This window comes from Helicoverpa zea, chromosome 5, assembly GCF_022581195.2.
Source record: "Helicoverpa zea isolate HzStark_Cry1AcR chromosome 5, ilHelZeax1.1, whole genome shotgun sequence".
Classification (NCBI taxonomy): Eukaryota; Metazoa; Arthropoda; class Insecta; order Lepidoptera; family Noctuidae; genus Helicoverpa; species Helicoverpa zea.
The window spans coordinates 11054655-11072490 of NC_061456.1; the positions used below are offsets into that span (position 1 = coordinate 11054655).

The 17836-nt window shown below is 36.2% G+C and overlaps 3 protein-coding genes across 4 annotated transcripts; 2 read left to right on the forward strand and 1 right to left on the reverse strand.

The window, feature by feature from the left end:
• Positions 1–1219: 1219 nt before the first annotated feature.
• LOC124630359 (integrator complex subunit 5) lies at positions 1220–13281 on the forward strand. Of its 2 annotated transcripts, none has more exons than XM_047164235.1 (17): positions 1220–1565; positions 4951–5098; positions 5296–5406; positions 5606–5778; positions 5939–6059; positions 6274–6450; positions 6770–6928; positions 7324–7636; positions 8082–8259; positions 8914–9028; positions 9320–9540; positions 9927–10091; positions 11709–11825; positions 12203–12371; positions 12601–12740; positions 12857–12941; positions 13058–13281. In XM_047164235.1, exons 1-17 carry the CDS (start codon positions 1350–1352, stop codon positions 13195–13197), a joined length of 2748 nt encoding a protein of 915 aa, XP_047020191.1. In that variant the 5' UTR covers positions 1220–1349; the 3' UTR covers positions 13198–13281. The 2 variants fall into 2 exon arrangements, with proteins under 2 accessions (XP_047020191.1, XP_047020192.1); XM_047164236.1 differs by having other exon boundaries at positions 9927–10085.
• LOC124630360 lies at positions 1922–4831 on the reverse strand. Its single transcript, XM_047164237.1, has 4 exons — positions 3978–4831; positions 3447–3863; positions 3144–3272; positions 1922–2884 (listed from the first exon to the last, which is right to left on the reverse strand). The coding sequence occupies exons 1-4, from the start codon at positions 4264–4266 to the stop codon at positions 2235–2237; spliced, it is 1485 nt and encodes a 494-aa protein (XP_047020193.1). The 5' UTR covers positions 4267–4831; the 3' UTR covers positions 1922–2234.
• A 211-nt stretch (positions 13282–13492) lies between the features above and the next one.
• LOC124630609 (GPN-loop GTPase 1) lies at positions 13493–16654 on the forward strand. Its single transcript, XM_047164572.1, has 9 exons — positions 13493–13683; positions 13755–13880; positions 14145–14312; positions 14630–14826; positions 15160–15360; positions 15552–15604; positions 15690–15772; positions 15891–16031; positions 16463–16654. The coding sequence occupies exons 1-9, from the start codon at positions 13611–13613 to the stop codon at positions 16543–16545; spliced, it is 1125 nt and encodes a 374-aa protein (XP_047020528.1). The 5' UTR covers positions 13493–13610; the 3' UTR covers positions 16546–16654.
• The last annotated feature ends 1182 nt before the right edge of the window (positions 16655–17836 follow it).

Below are 17836 nucleotides of genomic sequence, written 5' to 3' on the forward strand. Positions count from 1 at the left end.
GCCACTTGGGTAATGATTGCACTGCATTGATGCCCTAAGCAATTGCTTAGTTGCTTATGGGCTAACCCAGGACTGCTTAGGTTACTCTGGGGCCCGATTCTCCTAATTTTACTTAAGCGACATACGATTCATGTTCGACTCGATTCGACTGAGATCCAATCCCGACTCGATTACGATTGAAGCGTATGTGGCATTCCGCTATTTTTTCTTTGAAATAAACGTTTTTATCCTTTTCTGTCATTCAATAATGAATCATTTTGTCTGCAAATGATTTACGATTGCAAAATGATTGTACAGCAAACTACCGTAAAGACAAAATCACCAAAATTGCAGACCAATCGCACACCAATCAAATGTCAATCGAATACGATTGGTCTTTTATTAGTAGCAGAATGCCAGATATGGCTAAAACTGCTGTTGCGATCATATTGCGATTCGATTTCTATTCGATTTTGACATTATTAACTTAGGAGAATCGGGCCCCTGAGCATTTCAAGTAAATAAAAAGTTATGTGTAATGTATGTTATGTATTGCAATATTTATTTAAGTATCCAAAAGTAGGTGGGTTTTCTGCATTCAGAGCGGTGCATGTACATATTTTTTTCTGTTGGATAAGTAAGATGGATTGAATTGTCCGGACCCCTTGGATCCCCCCCCCCTTATATATTTTTTGACAAAACGTATGTAGTCGTAGGGCAGCATAATCAGTTTTGCACGCGGGCGAACAAACAGCTAGCGGCGGGCTTGGGCAGTGATTAAATTCAGACATATGAGGGAGTACATAAGGTTGGTAAGGTAGGTAGGTAGACGGTAGCACATCAACCTATCTCAATCTGTCAAATCTCTTCAATAGATTTTCAATCTTATCACAACAGTGAAGGTTCGATTCGTAAAATTTTATAGATTCAGGTAGGTTGATCTGCTGGCCTCGGTACATAAGAGAAAACATAAGAGGAGTACATAAGGGGAGCACATAAATATAAGAAAGAAATGCTTTCTCACACAAACGAATTTGTCCTCTTCGCGGGTTATCGATACAGAATAGTTTTTTTAACTATGGAATCCATTTTTGTGTTCAGGGTGCTGTATCATGAAATAATTATATTTGTACACCAGAAGGTGTAACTTTGGCATCATTCGTTTTAGTCTTTTTTTAGTCGATTTCCCAAATCCAGGAGCACAGCTATAACACAACTGTCACTGTCATTTAATTGCTTTTATCACTGTCAAGTGTCAGCTGTCATTTCGGTCTTATTGCTTGCTTTGCTTGTTGTGTGGCGTGCTTATTTGGCCGGGATTTGTTTATTTCCCTGAATTATAACAGCTTAGGATTATTACATAACTTGCGATGAATCCTCAGAGCAAGTCGACGGCTCTGTCCGCCGATTTGAACAACTTCATTTATGGTGTTTCTCGAAGAAATGCCCAGAACGCGCCGGAATTGACCCGGACTGGCTTGAATCTCTTAAAGAACTTTCCGGCTGCAAGAGATGCAGTGTTAGAGTACTTTGCTATGGTCTTCCATGACGCTGTGAACGTCTCCATCACCCAGACAGATTATGAGGTATCTATTTTTCTAATAAACTAAGGTATTGTTTATTTTCTGCTCCGTACTTTTTCATTAAACTTAATTTCCACGTCCCTAACGGTATTCTGATAAGAGAGCAAGTTCTTCAGTTTACACTGAAAATATAATCGTCAATTAACCAAAGCTATAGTCCATTTATTATAACATTAGAAAAAAGAGGCTCGCAGAAGCAGGAGTACGAAACCTTTTATTTTGAAGTCAATTTCGAACAATTTTAACAGATAATGTGTGTGATTTTAGTGCCAGTGTATGACTTCTATGTACGGCAAAGTGCATTCTATCTATCTATCTACTCGTTACGATGCTTGGATAGACACATGAAATAAAAAAAAATTGTTGCAATCAGTTTATTAAAAACAACTTCATCATAATCCATACCTATTATGATTAAAACAAACCAAGAAAATAAGACACAAAACATACTTAACAATTTAGTCACTGCTACCATCAGTTAATTTATGTATGCTGACATAGGCGGTAACAAAAGTAATAATTTTATCTATAATCGTTTAGCAAGTTAAATACCAACTATTATAACATTTTCCAAAGACAAAAGTGTGAGATTTATTGCAAGGTATTAAATAAGAGAAAAGGTTTTGCCACCCTAATGATATAATCGATGTGATAGATATAAATATGAACTCTTTATTCATCATCCTCTGATGATGATGAAGATTCACCAACGTTAATAATAAACCTTTCTACAACTTCATCCATTATACCATCAAGTTGGCAAAATCTTTCCTCTTCCTTAATTGTATGGGCAATGCAAGATTGCCATTTTTCTGCAGTTATATTTGCGAGTGCTTGAGGGAGCAACTGCTGCACTTCCTTTAATTTAAAACTTTTATTGTTTTGTGCTACATATCCCTTCATTTGAGCCCATATTAGTTCGATTGGGTTGAGCTCGCAGTGGTAAGGTGGAAGGCGCAACACTAATACGTTCTTTTCTTTAGCCATGTCATCTACAACAAACTTTTGGTACATATGTTTTACATGTTTCACTTTCTCTAATAAAGTGGCCCTAAGGTCTTTTTCCTCAAAAGGAATATTTTTGTTTTTCAGCCATTCCTGAATATCTGCCTTTCGTGTGGCTGTAGTTGGCAGCTTCTCCACTTTTCTTGAATGATAAGGCGCATTATCCATAACAATAACTGAACCACTCTCGATTTTGGATAATATTAAACTGAACCACTTTTCAAAATTGTGTGCATCCATTTCAGAATGGTAGTCTCCATCTCCCTTTTTGGCTTCAAATATTAATTCACCATTCATTAAAAACCCATCTGTTGATCCTGTGAAATAAAATAAAAACAAATCAATAATTAAGTACTGGTGGCATAGAATACTTGATCGCTGGAAATAGATTTTAACCTTTAAATAACCACCGAAATTAATTGCAGCATTAATGTACTTGAACAGATGATTCTAAAAGCATAAAGATCTTACTCCTAGGGAAAGTATTAAGACTTAACCAGTTTTTAGTGACCGAAAATGGAGTGCTCATTTTATTAAAATGCTTTGTTAATAAATTAATAATAAAAAAAGTTTTACCAATATGGCCAATGATAAGCCGTTTTCCTTTTCCAGTTGGGTTCTTTAAACCAGTTGATAAGCCTGCTCGGTGTGCTTCCTTTGAAGACTTAACAGTACTGTCTTGCCATACTTTGCTTTTTGTGTGTCCTGGAGGTTTAAAATTGTAGATGTAAACATAATATTAATTCAACGTATGTTGAACTAATAATATTTCACTATATTGTTTAGCATAAAGGAGGTTTTATATAACTTGGTTAGCTATTTACCGAGTTATGTAAAACCCCCTTCTTCCAGACTTCACAAATATTAGCAGCACTATACCTTCATTTAGCCAAGTCTCATCTAAATAATATATTTTTTTTCCTTCATTCCTTAGTCTCTTAATTTCATGGAGATATTTCACCCTCCATAATACAATCTCCTGTCTGTCAATTAGGGCACTTCTTCTACTTCTTTTAATATATGTAAATTTTAATTTGTTTTTAATTAAATTATATAAAGTGCTTCTTTTAAAATCGGGTAGAGACTCATCACTATTCACGGCTTCCAGAATCTTATCCAATGTTGGTAATTCATTATCAAAGAAAAAAGAATGAATTTTCCTTCGTATTCCACTTAATATTATATCATCATATTCATCCGATTTTGAATATTTCCGTTGGCGAGGAGGAGGTGATTGCAGGCGACCTTCTGTATTGTACTCTTTGAGGATATTATACACTGTTGCACGAGATATGCCTGTAAAACGATTAATAGTGTATGTTATTCATCCTCACAAAGCATGCTATTTTCAAATACATTTATTTATTATAATAAAATCCCTGCAATTTCTGCATTGGGTATGATCTTTACCTGCAATTTCTGCAGTTTTATTAACTAACTGCGTCATATAAGCAGGAGTACTTTCTGACTGGGACCCCTTGATGTCTTTATAAATATTTAAAACTGTTGTTTTTTCTGCAGAATGAAGAGGTGTTTGCTTTGATCGCTTTTTCTTGGGAGACAATATTTTAACGTCGTGTTCAATTTTGGGGCCACGTCGTTTTGGCTGTTGACGTTGCTCAGCGTCACTAGCAGTTTCAGTACGTACATGTTGCGCTTGCAAGCCACTCGGGCCTGCACCGAGATCGTCCGTGTTCATAGTTCAACAAAATGTACTGCTTTGTATGAACAACACAAAATTACGTAACACTAATATAGTAACAATAACAAACAGAAAAACAGTAACAAATAACAACTAAACCACGAAAACTCAACAATAACAACGAAACAAGGCGTAGCATTCACAAGTATCCACAAGTGAATAACAATATGTCAAATTGACAGTCGCAGATAGATGACATTATAAACCAACAAAATTAAAAAACACGTGCTGCCGCAATTTAGGAAGGGACAAGGTAACATTTTAGATTTGGTTGAGTTATAGTTACATGAAAAAACGTTCCGAGCACTATCTGCCCCTGCTTCTTTTAGATTTTAAACATAGACACGACATTATTTTATTTAAAAAATAAATAATATTAAATGAAGGACTTGTAATTTAAGAACGTAAATGGCTTAAATAAGTACAATTAAGTGTGACAGCTGTTATTTAAAATGGTTTTATTTAACTCCTCATCAATCTTGACTGTAATAGTGTTTATTGCATTTTTATTGCAAACTGTACTCCTAAAAGAGCCTTTTTTTACTTCTGTCTAATGCTATAGTAAATGGAGTATAGATCATTCAAATTACATAACATACTCATTTAAGGCTGACCTCTTTGAATACTTTTTGATCAACACATTGTCTAAATACCTGCTTTTAAATCTGGAATTCTTTACAGACAGATTTAGGTGCAAATGGCTCACTAGAGAGTGTGAGCATGATTGGACCTGAGTTGTGTAGCTTGGGCCAGTCATGGGCACCGTTCATTGCACCTTGGTGCATCAGTTTGATCATGGATATTGCTACTAAGAAGTCTAATGTACCAAGTAAGTAATCACAATTATGAAAATCAGAATTGTATTGCTTGTTCTGAATGTTAAAAGCTTGTAACTAACTATTGGATTAAAACTGTCTTTGTTAAAGAATTTTTACTTGTTTTTCGTGATTACTTATTTTTTAAACATTTAAATATAAACGAACATCATGAATAACTATCTCTAAAATAAAAATTGTTTGCCCCCAGATACAACACTGCAAAATGCAGATCCAGTTAGAATTCTGCTTGATATCACCACTCAGAATTTAACTTTACTCAATTCTGAGGAGAGAGCAAAATGCATTGATATGATGCTGGGTAAGTGACATAAATATTTGTTCTTTTATATCCTTTTTGGTTGGTCCAAATTCAAACAAACAACTGTATTATCTGGTTGCTAATAAAAAGTGTATTCACTAAAATACATTCATTTCTTTTATCTGACTGGTCATTTCCAAATAATTTGAATTTAGAATACCACATAATACCTATATAACCTCCATTTAATTTTACACAGGGTCATGGGCGTGTTCCTGGGCAGTAGGATGGGTTGGTCGGGCAGAGCCTGCACTGGTAGCTCCAAGAGCATTACAGTTAGGGGCTGATGCTGCGAGGGCAGTGTTGGCTCATCTGGCAAACCATCCACCGGCTACCCACCATGTTCGAGTTGCTGTGCTGGATCTGTTTCATGTATGTACATTGTTAGTACTAGTAGAGCAGAGGAATAAAACGAGAAAAAAGTTTTGTGTAAAAGAGAATTTTAGTCATTGTTTTGGTCCTTCTACCAAGGGACCAAAAACTTATTACCTAGGTAAGAAAGAAGATATTGAAGGCTTCGTTTATTTTGCAGGAAGCTATCAAAGAAGACAGTAAACCAGAGAAAAAGAGGGATGTGATTCCATATCTGTTGAATTTAGCGTCAAAATCAGATATAGTTTTGAAAGCTCTTACACAAGACATTGAACAAACATGTAAGTAACATTTTAATTGTATTCTTTTTTTTTAATTCTTTGACGACAGTAACGACGCACAGTGATGTTGCTTATGGTCTACTTGCTCTAGCTAAGTTCTAGCAAACAGTAACAAGGTGACTCGAGGCAACGCGACACATTGCTGCGCTGATGTGCGATGTTTGTTGGTGTTGTGACGTCACAACTCATGTTTAACTAGAGGATAACATTCCAGTGACAGACGACGTGATGGAGCGTCTGTGCACATTGTGCGCGGCGCAACGCAACTCAGTGGTGTGGGCGGACGTCACGCCTCCCGCGCTCGTGTCGCTGCTACTCCGCGCCGATGTGCGATGTTTGTTGCTGTTGTTGAGGCATGCCTTGACGAATGTCTTCTGTAGACAGTTGTTGGGTAAGTTATTCTATACTTTTAAAAAATATTATGTGATTCTTTAATACTTAACGCCTAAGGCCTGCAATACACGGACCGCTTGAAGCAGTCAGGGGCGACAGCTTCAAGCTGCGAGTGCACAGTGAACTGCAGAGACCTGTGGACGCACATACACAAACCGCTCGAGCAGTTGCAAATGATACGGGCGATCGACTGCTTGAAGCTGTCGCCCCTGAATGCTTCAAGTGGTCCGTTTTTTGTACAGTCTTAAGAAAGCTATTTTTAAATTCTGTATTCTTCTATATAAAACTATCGTATATTGTAATAATGATTTTTACAGAATATCTTCTACAAAAGTTGGAATATGAATGTTTGTTTCCTGATAAAAATATACCGATGCTGGTAAGCGCTGCCGAAGAAATTAACATAGTGAGAGACAAGTTACTAGACGGCAATCAATTAGAGAAGTATTCTCTAGCCAGAATACTCATTTTAGTCAGTAAGTTTATTTACTTATTTATACATAAAATGTTATTTTGTCATGATTTTAAGGTACCGTACCTAAAGGGATAAGGGTAAACCCGGTAAAAGTTCTGTCACCAGGAACTTCATTAACTAAACAAGTATTTTAGGATATACAATAAAAGTTTTTTTTTACACTTGAAATACTTATGGCATATTGAGTAATGAGTAATTTACATACCTTTTAAGTAAATGATAAAAATAAAGTAGGTATAATAAAATTATATGTGAGGCTTTGAATAATCGTGGCCGGCTTTCACTTATGTTTGAAAGAAAATAATATAAAAAAAAACATTACCAAAATAAAGTTATAATAATTAATATTTTTTTTTAAATTAATAAATTTTTTTTTACTCATCAATTTGTTTTCAGGTTACAACCTCCCATCAGAATTCGTGAGCACAATCAGTTATTTACTCCAATATTCTCGCGACGACTCAACTCTAGCACTTTTGGTCCGCATAATCTCTGGTACCATCACCATGCATGTGCCAAACGACAGCCCAGACATCAGCATGGACACTGAAAGATATCAGAGTTTTATCAAAACGGGGGTAGAATATGCTTTAAGGGATGCTATGTTGTCAGACAATGAGATAAAGAGCTGCTTCCTTGAAGGAACGGTGCCGAAAGACCAGAAGACGTATCTGCATCATTTCTGTTTGAATATTATTAAGTTATTGAGGTAAGTGATGTCGTATTGTACATACATGTTCTTCTTCTTTCTACCTTGTTCCCAAATATTTGGGGATGTTGCAATGTGGTTTCCGCTTCTTTTCCTCTCTGTCACTCATCATACTAACATTCAATTATTTGTTCATGTCATCTCTCTGACAATGTAACCATATTTTCTTTTGTCTTCCTCTCCTTCTCCGTCCATCCTCATCTCACTTAACACTTGTCATTGATATCGATTATAAATTGCGCTCTTATATTTTGCAATCTGAAACTGGAATTCAGATCCACAGAAAGTTAAAAGGTGATTTTTTAACTATGTTCTGAGGGACTTGTATCTTTGTTTTGAGAGACTCATATCCATCATTATAATCCATTGTTAGTAGGAATATTGGAAGCCATTTCAAGTGCAAAGTGCCTTTAGCCAGTGATTTTAAATCTGACTTCTTTACTAGGTGGGAGAACTCAAACCGCGTATCACATTTGCGCACGCGTCCGATCGGCCGCGCGGTCGAGGCTAACTTGTACCGGATTGGTGGAGCGCTACAAGAGTATACTTCATTGTTGAGAATCAGGAAGGAATGTACCATGGCTTCGTTGAACGAAATGCCTACGTGTCATGCTTTAGCTGAGGTGAGTTTAAAAAACATGTTAATTTATTAAACGTTTATTTTTATTGTCTTATTTACTGTTATTTAATAAAATATTTTCAGTATGTGTGTATTTCGTAGAATTACATTTTAAGTCGACCAATCATCGTAATTTTTTATACATACTTATACTTGCAATCCTCAAATCGAATCCAGTGTTGCCAACAGGTAAATATAAAGGCCGAATTTTGCCATAGTAACATCCAAGCATTTTACTAAAATTTGGGCCTTTGAAAAGTCAAAGTCAAAGTCAAATCATTTATTTCATTTAGGCTTTCACAAGCACTTATGAACGTCAAAAAATATAAATAAAGTTGATTCTAGTTGCCCATTCCAAAAGTAGCTCCCTATGGAGAAGAACGGGCAAGAAACTCCATGGTTACTCTTTTTTAAAATAATAGTTATTACAGCTTGTATGTATTGATACATACTATAATAACATGCGAAGATCATGTAGAATCACAATAGACAAAGAATATGAGAATAAATAATAAAAAAAAAAGATTAAAATGCTACATGGTGTTCACATTTACAATTCAGTTTATATTTTTGTACAAAGTTACAAACAAACAATCAAATTTGGTAAGAATGTAAGGATATTTTTACTGCCATTTCTTACAGTTTTCCTTGTTTTCAGGTATTAGACAGAGTAGATATGACAGGCACTAAAGCAGCGCCCCCTAGCGTCGAAGTTATTCTCAAAGTGGTGCAGGCCACCGTCAAGTATTTCTTCAGATGTTTGCATCTGAAAGGTAACTATAATAATACTATTTAGTTAAGTATGGTGGTGTACAAATCACTGTCTTGTAAATAATGTACCTTTTACTAATTCTTGTATAATTTCAAAATTTATTGCTACCAATTTCTATTGTAAAAAAAGTCTGACTTTGCCCTCATATTCTGAACACGAAGACCTTTAAAAAAATGGTTTAATACTATGGTACCGCATGTCTAAATATTTTTGAGCACATTAACTGCAGGAATCTGAATTGTTAACACATTACTGGGAAGAAAATTATGATTTCACTCATAAATATTTTTAGACACAATGGAGAAACTACGAGGCGTAGCGACAGCTTGCCGCCTCCTTCGCAAACTCTGTCTCCACAGCAAGCTAGCCCGAGCCCTAGCACTAAGAGAACTGTTAGAAACGGCCATGTTTAGAGAAGACGCGGCTTTCGGCAGTAGACCAGTGCTAGCTAATCTGGCTGCCACTAAAGATTGGAGAAGCGACGATCTGTTGATACATTTGAATCAGAAACATGTGAGTAGTGTTTTGCTATATTTAATTAGTGTAACCTATGTACGCCTTTATTCTCCCTACTCCGTTATGTTCTCCTACTACATACTCTCCCTCCCAATATATTTTCTCATGTATTACCCCTATGAACTCCCCTTATGTACTCCCCCTATATTCTTCCTTATCTACTTCCCCGTATGTCCCTTATCTACTACTCCTGTGCACTCCTCAATATACTCCCGTATGTATTACCCCTATATACTCCCGTATGCACTACCCCTACATACTCCCCATGTACCTGAATTTTTAGCCACATCAGATGTAAATGCCAACCTTGTTAGAGGCTGCTAAAGTAAATATTCCTACATACTGCCCTATCGACCTATAACGATACGTTTCTATGTACCCAGGGCCCCATAACCCAGCTAACTCAAAGCCACACATCAGTATTCCACGCGGGTATCATCGGCAAAGGAGTTAGAAAGCCAAGTGATCTAGACGTGAACGATATCCCGCCGATATTGACGACTAACAACGAACTGCTAATGGGCGCGCTTACGTCCTGCATGGTAAGTGTAAGTAACTCCCCACAGATTTTTTTCAAGGGTTTTTGGTGGTGGTGGGTTTCGGTGATTTTGTTCTACGGGTCTGGTATGAAAGGAGTAAATTTTGATGGAGCGCCGTGTATTGGACTTAAGAGAGAGGCTTAATTTACAGTAGTTAAGTAATTTTTAGTTTAAGTGGTTTATTTGTTTGATAATAAATGGTTGATAATAAATCAGAAACTTTGTGCGAAAACAATTTGATATAGCCTTATTTAGCAATATTTCAAAATAAATATAACGAACGTGGAATGTTTTACGATAGTGAGGAACCAATTTGAATCGACTAAAATTAATGGAACTCGACTAATTAGCAATAACTGAAGTAAGAAAAATACAAAGAATATTTTGACGTATTAGACTACTAGCTTTCGCCCGCGGTTTCACCCGCGTCCCGTAGCCGGATAGTTACAAAAACTATCCTAAAACCTCCCGGGTCTAAGTTACCTCCCCTCGAATTTTCAGCCAAATCGGTCAAGCCGTTTTCATGTTATGTCGTGACAACGGAAAACGGATTTCATTTTTATATATGTTACAGCCATAGTGATTAAATAAATATTATACATAATCACTGGTCATTATGTATAGTACCCAAATTGACTTGACAATGTGATAAATTAATTACTTTATCTAGATATTATACATAATAGCTGGTCAAAGTTAGCCAAAGTAATAAATATGGTAGGTATAACCAATTTGGTACTGACTAATTCTTAAAAACGGTTTAAATTATTGTCGAATATATTATGAATCATCAAATGATTCCTCCCGCTGTGGGTTAGCAGCGTGAAGGAGTGTCAGACAGTTAGTGACTTCAAACCCACTGGGGTTTGCTGAATCTCTTCGAGGAGCGCGCTGCCAAGACGTGCCCGTCTTCTATGAGCCGGAAGGACGATGAGCCCACAGACCCACGCCTAAGATGGCCGGGAGACGTCACTCGATACTCAGCGCCCGTGGTCTCTTCCACGTCCATGGCATCAGCTGGGATGAGAGGTGTGAATTTCTCTAGCTTCTGCATGAGACTACGGCATCCCATTACATCTCGCCCCAGACCATGGCTTAAATCAGGGCTGGGCACGAGGGTCGCCGCTGCGTATTACCTCAACGAAGACACAGCAGTGCCCTTCCCAGGCAGGGCATACCTGGACTGTGTGGTTTACCGTGTCCTCCGGGCCGTCCGTATAGTGTCCCGAGCCACATCTCAAAGATCGGACTTTTTGCTATGTGGCGTGCCCTGCACTGGGCTAACTAAGCCCTTTTAGAATTATATTAAGGTCAGCTACCAGACACTTTAGTTAGTTAACATGAAATAATAATCTTTACCTATTTGTTTTATTACATTATCCAAGTCTATGGAGATATTATATAAAATTGCTAGTTAATGTGATTAATTCTGTGTCAATTATCACTTTATCCAAATTGAGTAAATATTATAAATAATACCTAGATAATATACATATATAATATTCAGACTTATTACTTTGGCTGTAACATATAGATAGATTAGAGCATGTGTATTTCTATAACTTTTATTATGTACATTTAATTCAGTGAATGATGTTTTTTGAATGTTTGTGGTAACGTCAACAGGATGGCAACAGCGGTCTAGTAGAAGGTGCGACGTCAGTCTCGCTGCTGCTGGTGGAGTTAGTATCTCCCGATGTCATGTACAACGGCCTGCCTTGGCCTGATGAAGATTTTACTAAGGTGAGCTTGTTCTGCAACATGTTTTTCGTTTTCATTTTTGTGTGTTTATGCTTACTTTTCTAAAATTATAATTTAACTTGTACTATTTGGAGATTAAAAGTGTGTTTTTTGTATCTGCTACAGTCCAATGTGGCATATATTTTTAACTACTAAGCAAACGCAACTGCGTTATTACCTGGTATGTCTTGATCGGAGATGGGCGGAAAAATATCTTTCTCTGCGCTCACTAACACGTATACGAAAGCGTACGTATACTAATGCGTCAGCGCTGTGATTGTGGTCAAATCCCATCGCGCAGGGAGGACGTTTTTAGGCTGTGACGAAGACGGTTGCTCATTCAATTTAATGAGATATGCAATGTTGTGATATATTTGCAGCAAGTGAGCATAGAACGCGAGTTATACATGCGCGGAGCACTAGAGAGCTGCGCAGTGGCGCGGGCGGCGCTACGCCGAGCGGCCGGCGCGCGGCCCGCGCTGTGCCTCGCCTCCGCGCTGCTGCGGGCCACTGCGGCCACCTTACTGCACCGCCTGCGGGCTTATCTAGGTGAGTAGTTATACATACTGGCATTTGTACTTCCTGTATGTACTACCCGTATGTTCCTAACACATATACTCACTTAAGTACTCCCCATACAGTCCCTTATGTACTCCCTCTGTGTACTGCCTTAAATACTCCACTTTTGTACAACCCCTCCCTCATGTACCCTAGGTACTCAAATTTTCGCAATTCACATACTGAATGTACGCGTATTACTGTTTTATTACTGTTTTAGATCGCCACACTCAGTCTGCGGAGATGGCAAAAGAACGCGCTGCTCTGACAGAACTGCTGTCGACAATGACACTGGGTCAGCTGTTACCTCACCCGCTTAGCCATATGCTGGAGTTGGCACCCGAACTAACGGCTAGTGAGGTAATTCAATAAAATTAAATTATATAAAGACAAATATCAATAAAAAATTAAGCACATAATTAAATTAGGAACTCTGGTGTTTTTTTCAAATCGTTTAATGTTTCGTATGATTTCAGATTGTGCAAGTCTTACGCGACTGTTTATGGAATTACACAAGAGATCATGTTCCTTCACCAGCGTTATTTACTTGTGATTCTACTGGTATGAAAGTTTTCATATTTTTATTTGTTTATGTTTTTCTTATTTTTAAGTGGTGTATTTTGTTGAAAAGCATTGAATAAATGGACATTAACGTAACGTTAACATTTTTTATGCAGGTCTTCACTGGCGCGACCCCGCAACTTGCAAGCCACCGGCGACGTACACAGACACCTTGAGGTTAATCATACAGAAAAGGATATCGAAACTTGGACATCTCTACCCGATAATGTTTTTAAACCTGGAGAAAGAAAACTGAATACATGTTACTGGTTATAGTTATTGTAAATATGTACATAGATTGACTTTTAAAAAATAAAGTGCCTAAATTTAGAAATTGAAATTATTTTTTTTGTATTTCCTAACGCAACCGCGTTACCGGTAACCATACCATTTTTGTCACTAAACAGCACAGACATGATAGGCGGAGTTCATAACTCATTTGAAATAAGAATAACTATTTAAAAGCGATTAATCGACTAAACAAGACAATATTCGGTTAACATTACATCACTACCACTAGTTTCAACTGTCACTGTGAAATAACAATATATCTGTCAATTTCATGTCAATTTCGCATGTTTCAATATACGAAGCTCAGTATTTTGATATAATTTGTCTTGAAATCCCTATATCAGATCAGTGTTGAAACAACACAGTAATTTAACAAACATGTCTACAAGTGAACCTAAACCCGAAGCAATGGAGGAAGACTCAAAGAAACCAATATGTTTGATCATTTTAGGTTAGGACTCTTGCGTATTGTTGTTTTACTGTTTTAAAGGCTTTTTTTATGAATATTTACACTTTGAATAGGCATGGCTGGTGCCGGCAAGACTTCGTTCACGCGGCGGCTGTCTAATAAGGTCGTGGAGGGCTCCAGACCTTACCTGATTAACTTAGATCCGGCGTGCAGAGAAGTACCTTATCCTGCTAATATTGGTAAGAATTACGTCGTTACTCGTATATAATTGATTATTTTACCCCTTAAAGGTATAATTTTATCATCAAATATCCGTTGTTATGCTGAAAAGTGTTGAATTAGAATAAAAACAATCTTCCCTCTCTTAATTTGTTGATAACATTGTCATTTTCTATACTAAATCATGCAAGAGAGTTGCAGGATATCGGGCTTATCAGATCAGTATGTTATTTACAGTTTCAAATTGCTCTTTATCTAATTGTATTTATACTAATATTTTCCAGACATCAGAGACACAGTGAACTACAAAGAAGTTATGAAGCAATATGGCCTGGGTCCCAACGGAGGCATAGTGACAGCTCTCAACTTGTTCTCAACAAAGTTCGGACAAGTTGTGGACCTTATTGAGAAGGCTGGCAAGAAACATAAGTACTGTATTATTGATACTCCAGGTAAACTACATTTATAATATACTATTGATTTTAAATAGGTATTTCATTTGAGTATTGATTTAAGTTATTAATCATTACATAGATTAGTGGCTATAAGATATATTACGGAATATTCTCAGCTTCTTTTATCCAGCAAAAACACATAAAAAGTGCTGTTTTGCCGCCAAATTTGATTAAATGATTTTGAGTCTGAATTTATCCCAAGTTTGACTATTGCTCAGTGTTTTGAAGGTCATTGATTGTATTATTACATTATTTCATTGTAATAGAGCTGCCATATGTATATCTATATTATTTTTCCTTTTATCTGATTACAGGTCAAATAGAAGTGTTCACTTGGTCAGCCTCAGGCACAATAGTTACAGAAGCACTAGCGTCATCGTGCCCTACTGTAGTGGTTTATGTAATGGATACTGTCCGCAGTGTGTCACCGGTCACGTTTATGTCCAACATGTTGTATGCATGCTCCATATTGTACAAGACAAGGCTGCCTTTCATAGTTGTTATGAATAAGGTTAGTGTATGAAGTAATGAAAAACTTATTTTTGTTTACGTAAAGCAAAAATTATAAAATTATTTATCTGTTTAGTATGACTTTTCATTTGAATTATTGCACCGCAATATACTTTCTTGGTAAAGTTAATGGCAGCTCACAATTAGCTTCTTAATATAGGTGCGCATTTAAGCCCATACTTCTTGTTACACTGCACACAATCTACTGCTACCTAAGAATGGGTGCACTGACTCGTATGATGTTCTGAGCTGCCATTCGTTGGCACATACCTTTACCTTTATATTTTCACAGCATTTTGATAATTGTAGTCATTCTTACCTACTTTTCCCTCAGACCGATGTAGTAGACAACTCTTACGCTGTGGAATGGATGCGGGACTTCGAGGCGTTCCAAGAAGCGTTAGACGCTGAAGGCGAGGGCGAGACGGAAGGCGGGAACACATACATTGGCAACTTGACTCGGTCTATGGCGTTGGCACTTGATACATTCTACTCAGATCTGCGATGCTGTGGAGTTAGCGCTCATACTGGTGATGTTAGTATTTGTGGTTACTGAATTGTTTCAGGATTAGGAAAAGTAGCTATTTCAAAAATATTTGGACATTATAATGTTACTGTCATGAAAACTTGTGTTCTTGAACATTAGAATCCCTTTAAAAATATTTGTTATCATTACTAATTTAAATGTAATGAATAAATATTGATGTTAGATTATTTATTTTCCAGGGTCTAGACGAATTCTTTAAACTGGTACATGAGGCAGCTGAAGAATATGAAAAGTTTGTAAAATAACTTATTTTTATGTAGTTAAATGTTTACTCGATCCCAGAACACATATTCTAATCTTCGTTATGGCCTTTTTAGGGAATACAAAGCAGACTGGCTGAAGATGCGTGCAGAAAAATTAGAAGAGGAAAAACGAAAAGCAGAAGAATTAAAGAATAAAGGTATACAGGGTCATTATTTACAAGATTTCTAGAGTAAAACAAATTATTCTACGAGATTCAAGATCATACCTATAACTTGTAAGATAGAAAACCAATTCCATAAATAATATACTTCTAGGTCCCGACGATACAGTGATAGACAAGAAAAAGCTGATAGAAGAGGTGTCAAGTGGTCGCGAGCTCAGCGACATGTACCTCAAACATCCAGCAAACGAGAGCTCTAGTGACGAGGAGGGCACGGAGAATCAGCCTGAAGAAGGTATGTGTTCCATTTAGTAATCGGTTTTGATCTATTTAATGTCCTACAAATCTTGGCATGATATTGCTATAAAGTAAGGCTTGGAAATACTATTCACTGTTTTTGTTGGGGAAATTAGTATGTCCAAGTGTTCACAAGAAGGGATATGTAACATTTACTACATACATAGGTCAGTCAAAATGCGTCACAATAAGCGACATGTCACTGTAGGCGAAGTCATTATATCCGACTTTTTTATTAAAGAATTTTATATGAAAACCAAACTTCGTAGTGTAATTACGTCACAATAAACGGTTGGTCAATATAGGCGGAGTCATAATAAACGGATTCTACTGTATTTATTTGTAACAAAAACAGGTGGAAGATTAACTTTTTGCTGCAACATAATCTCTCAAGGCAGTGTATTTCAAATTACAAGTTGTTTGTTTCAGATGACAAACCAGCTGATGTAGCGATGTTCCAAGAGTTCATCAGAAAACACGTAAAGCCCAACAACACTGGGAACAACACGTAATTATTATTTTAAGAATTAATATTCCTGTAAATATAGATAAGAGTATTTTTATATAATTCCACTGGATGCTTTAAAAATTGCAAAAAAATAAAACCATTTTTTTTCTAAACTAACGTGTTTTTATTCGATTAAAAGAATGTGGCAACACAACTCTGCAATAATTTGAAAACATGATTTGAGAATATTAAATTAATAATTAAAAATTAGAATATTTAGGTGCAATGTGCAAAGTTGGTTTAACAAAAATACTTTACTCAAAATATTAAAGCTATGAAGAACTCAAGTCTTTGTGGTAAGGTTAAAATATTTATTTTACTTTGTTTTTCTGTAGTGTCACACAAAAAATATCGAAAAATAAATAAGACGATACAAATAATAAATACTTAAAAATATTTACAGTAAACATAATCACATTTTAAATTAATTCAATAGACCGGCACTTGAAATGGAGTGAATCTTCTTAAAATTAAGACTAAAACTAGATACGAGCATTTAAAGCGATTAAATCCGAAAATAACTAAAAATTAGATGTAAGTGAATGGCCGATTTAACTTTGAAGATATTCAAAATATTGAAAGTTATAAGGTGCACTGAAAAACAATTTGAATTAGCATATATTCTTCCATAGTTTTATTTATTCAGTTCATACAGTATTACATCATTTTTTTTTTCAAAAATATTTGTCAAGGCACACCAAGAGATGTCTTCGAAGCAAAGAATTGACATCAGGTTATGTCACTGCATACAACGAATTTTGTGAACACGACATTGTGATTTTAAGTACAAACAACAAAGTTATATTCTTGTATTATTCTAACATCACAGACATCTAAAAGTCGGGTTATTCCCGCTCGGTAACACCCTTTCATCAACACTGTTGACGATCGGGAAAAAAAGTTTCGTTCGTTCACAGTGTTGACGAACGCTACTTATTATTTTCGTGTAAAATGGTTATTATGCATATGATAAGGCCACTTTTGTTTTATAGTTAATTGTGTTTCAAAAGATCTAACATAATCTATTAAAACATTTTAAAAATCCATGACAAGTCTTTCCATATTTTAAAAATAAAAACCAGCGTTCGTCAACACTGTGAACGAACGAAACTTTTTTTTCCCGATCGTCAACAGTGTTGACGAAAGGGTGTTACCGAGCGGGAATAACCTAAAAGTCACATGGAAAAACGCAACTAAATTGTAGAATAAATATCATGATCAAAACATTATTCATTTTTTTACGTCGGACATCCAATGTTAATTCAAGTACCAGATCTTCACAGTTAAGTACTAAT

What these genes read in the sequence shown, in the direction of transcription:
- LOC124630360 (XM_047164237.1), bottom strand. Translation starts at nt 4,266, where the DNA reads ATGAACACGGACGATCTCGGTGCAGGCCCGAGTGGCTTGCAAGCGCAA. An exon ending in TGAGACTTGGCTAAATGAAG is followed by an intron (nt 3,273 to 3,446) that starts GTATAGTGCTGC and finishes TTAAACCTCCAG; the next exon opens with GACACACAAAAAGCAAAGTA. An exon ending in GCTTATCATTGGCCATATTG is followed by an intron (nt 2,885 to 3,143) that starts GTAAAACTTTTT and finishes TTTATTTCACAG; the next exon opens with GATCAACAGATGGGTTTTTA.
- LOC124630359 (XM_047164235.1), top strand. Translation starts at nt 1,350, where the DNA reads ATGAATCCTCAGAGCAAGTCGACGGCTCTGTCCGCCGATTTGAACAAC. An exon ending in CTGTGCTGGATCTGTTTCAT is followed by an intron (nt 5,779 to 5,938) that starts GTATGTACATTG and finishes TTTATTTTGCAG; the next exon opens with GAAGCTATCAAAGAAGACAG. An exon ending in CCGCCTGCGGGCTTATCTAG is followed by an intron (nt 12,372 to 12,600) that starts GTGAGTAGTTAT and finishes TTACTGTTTTAG; the next exon opens with ATCGCCACACTCAGTCTGCG.
- LOC124630609 (XM_047164572.1), top strand. Translation starts at nt 13,611, where the DNA reads ATGTCTACAAGTGAACCTAAACCCGAAGCAATGGAGGAAGACTCAAAG. An exon ending in GCAGCTGAAGAATATGAAAA is followed by an intron (nt 15,605 to 15,689) that starts GTTTGTAAAATA and finishes TGGCCTTTTTAG; the next exon opens with GGAATACAAAGCAGACTGGC. An exon ending in GGAGAATCAGCCTGAAGAAG is followed by an intron (nt 16,032 to 16,462) that starts GTATGTGTTCCA and finishes TGTTTGTTTCAG; the next exon opens with ATGACAAACCAGCTGATGTA.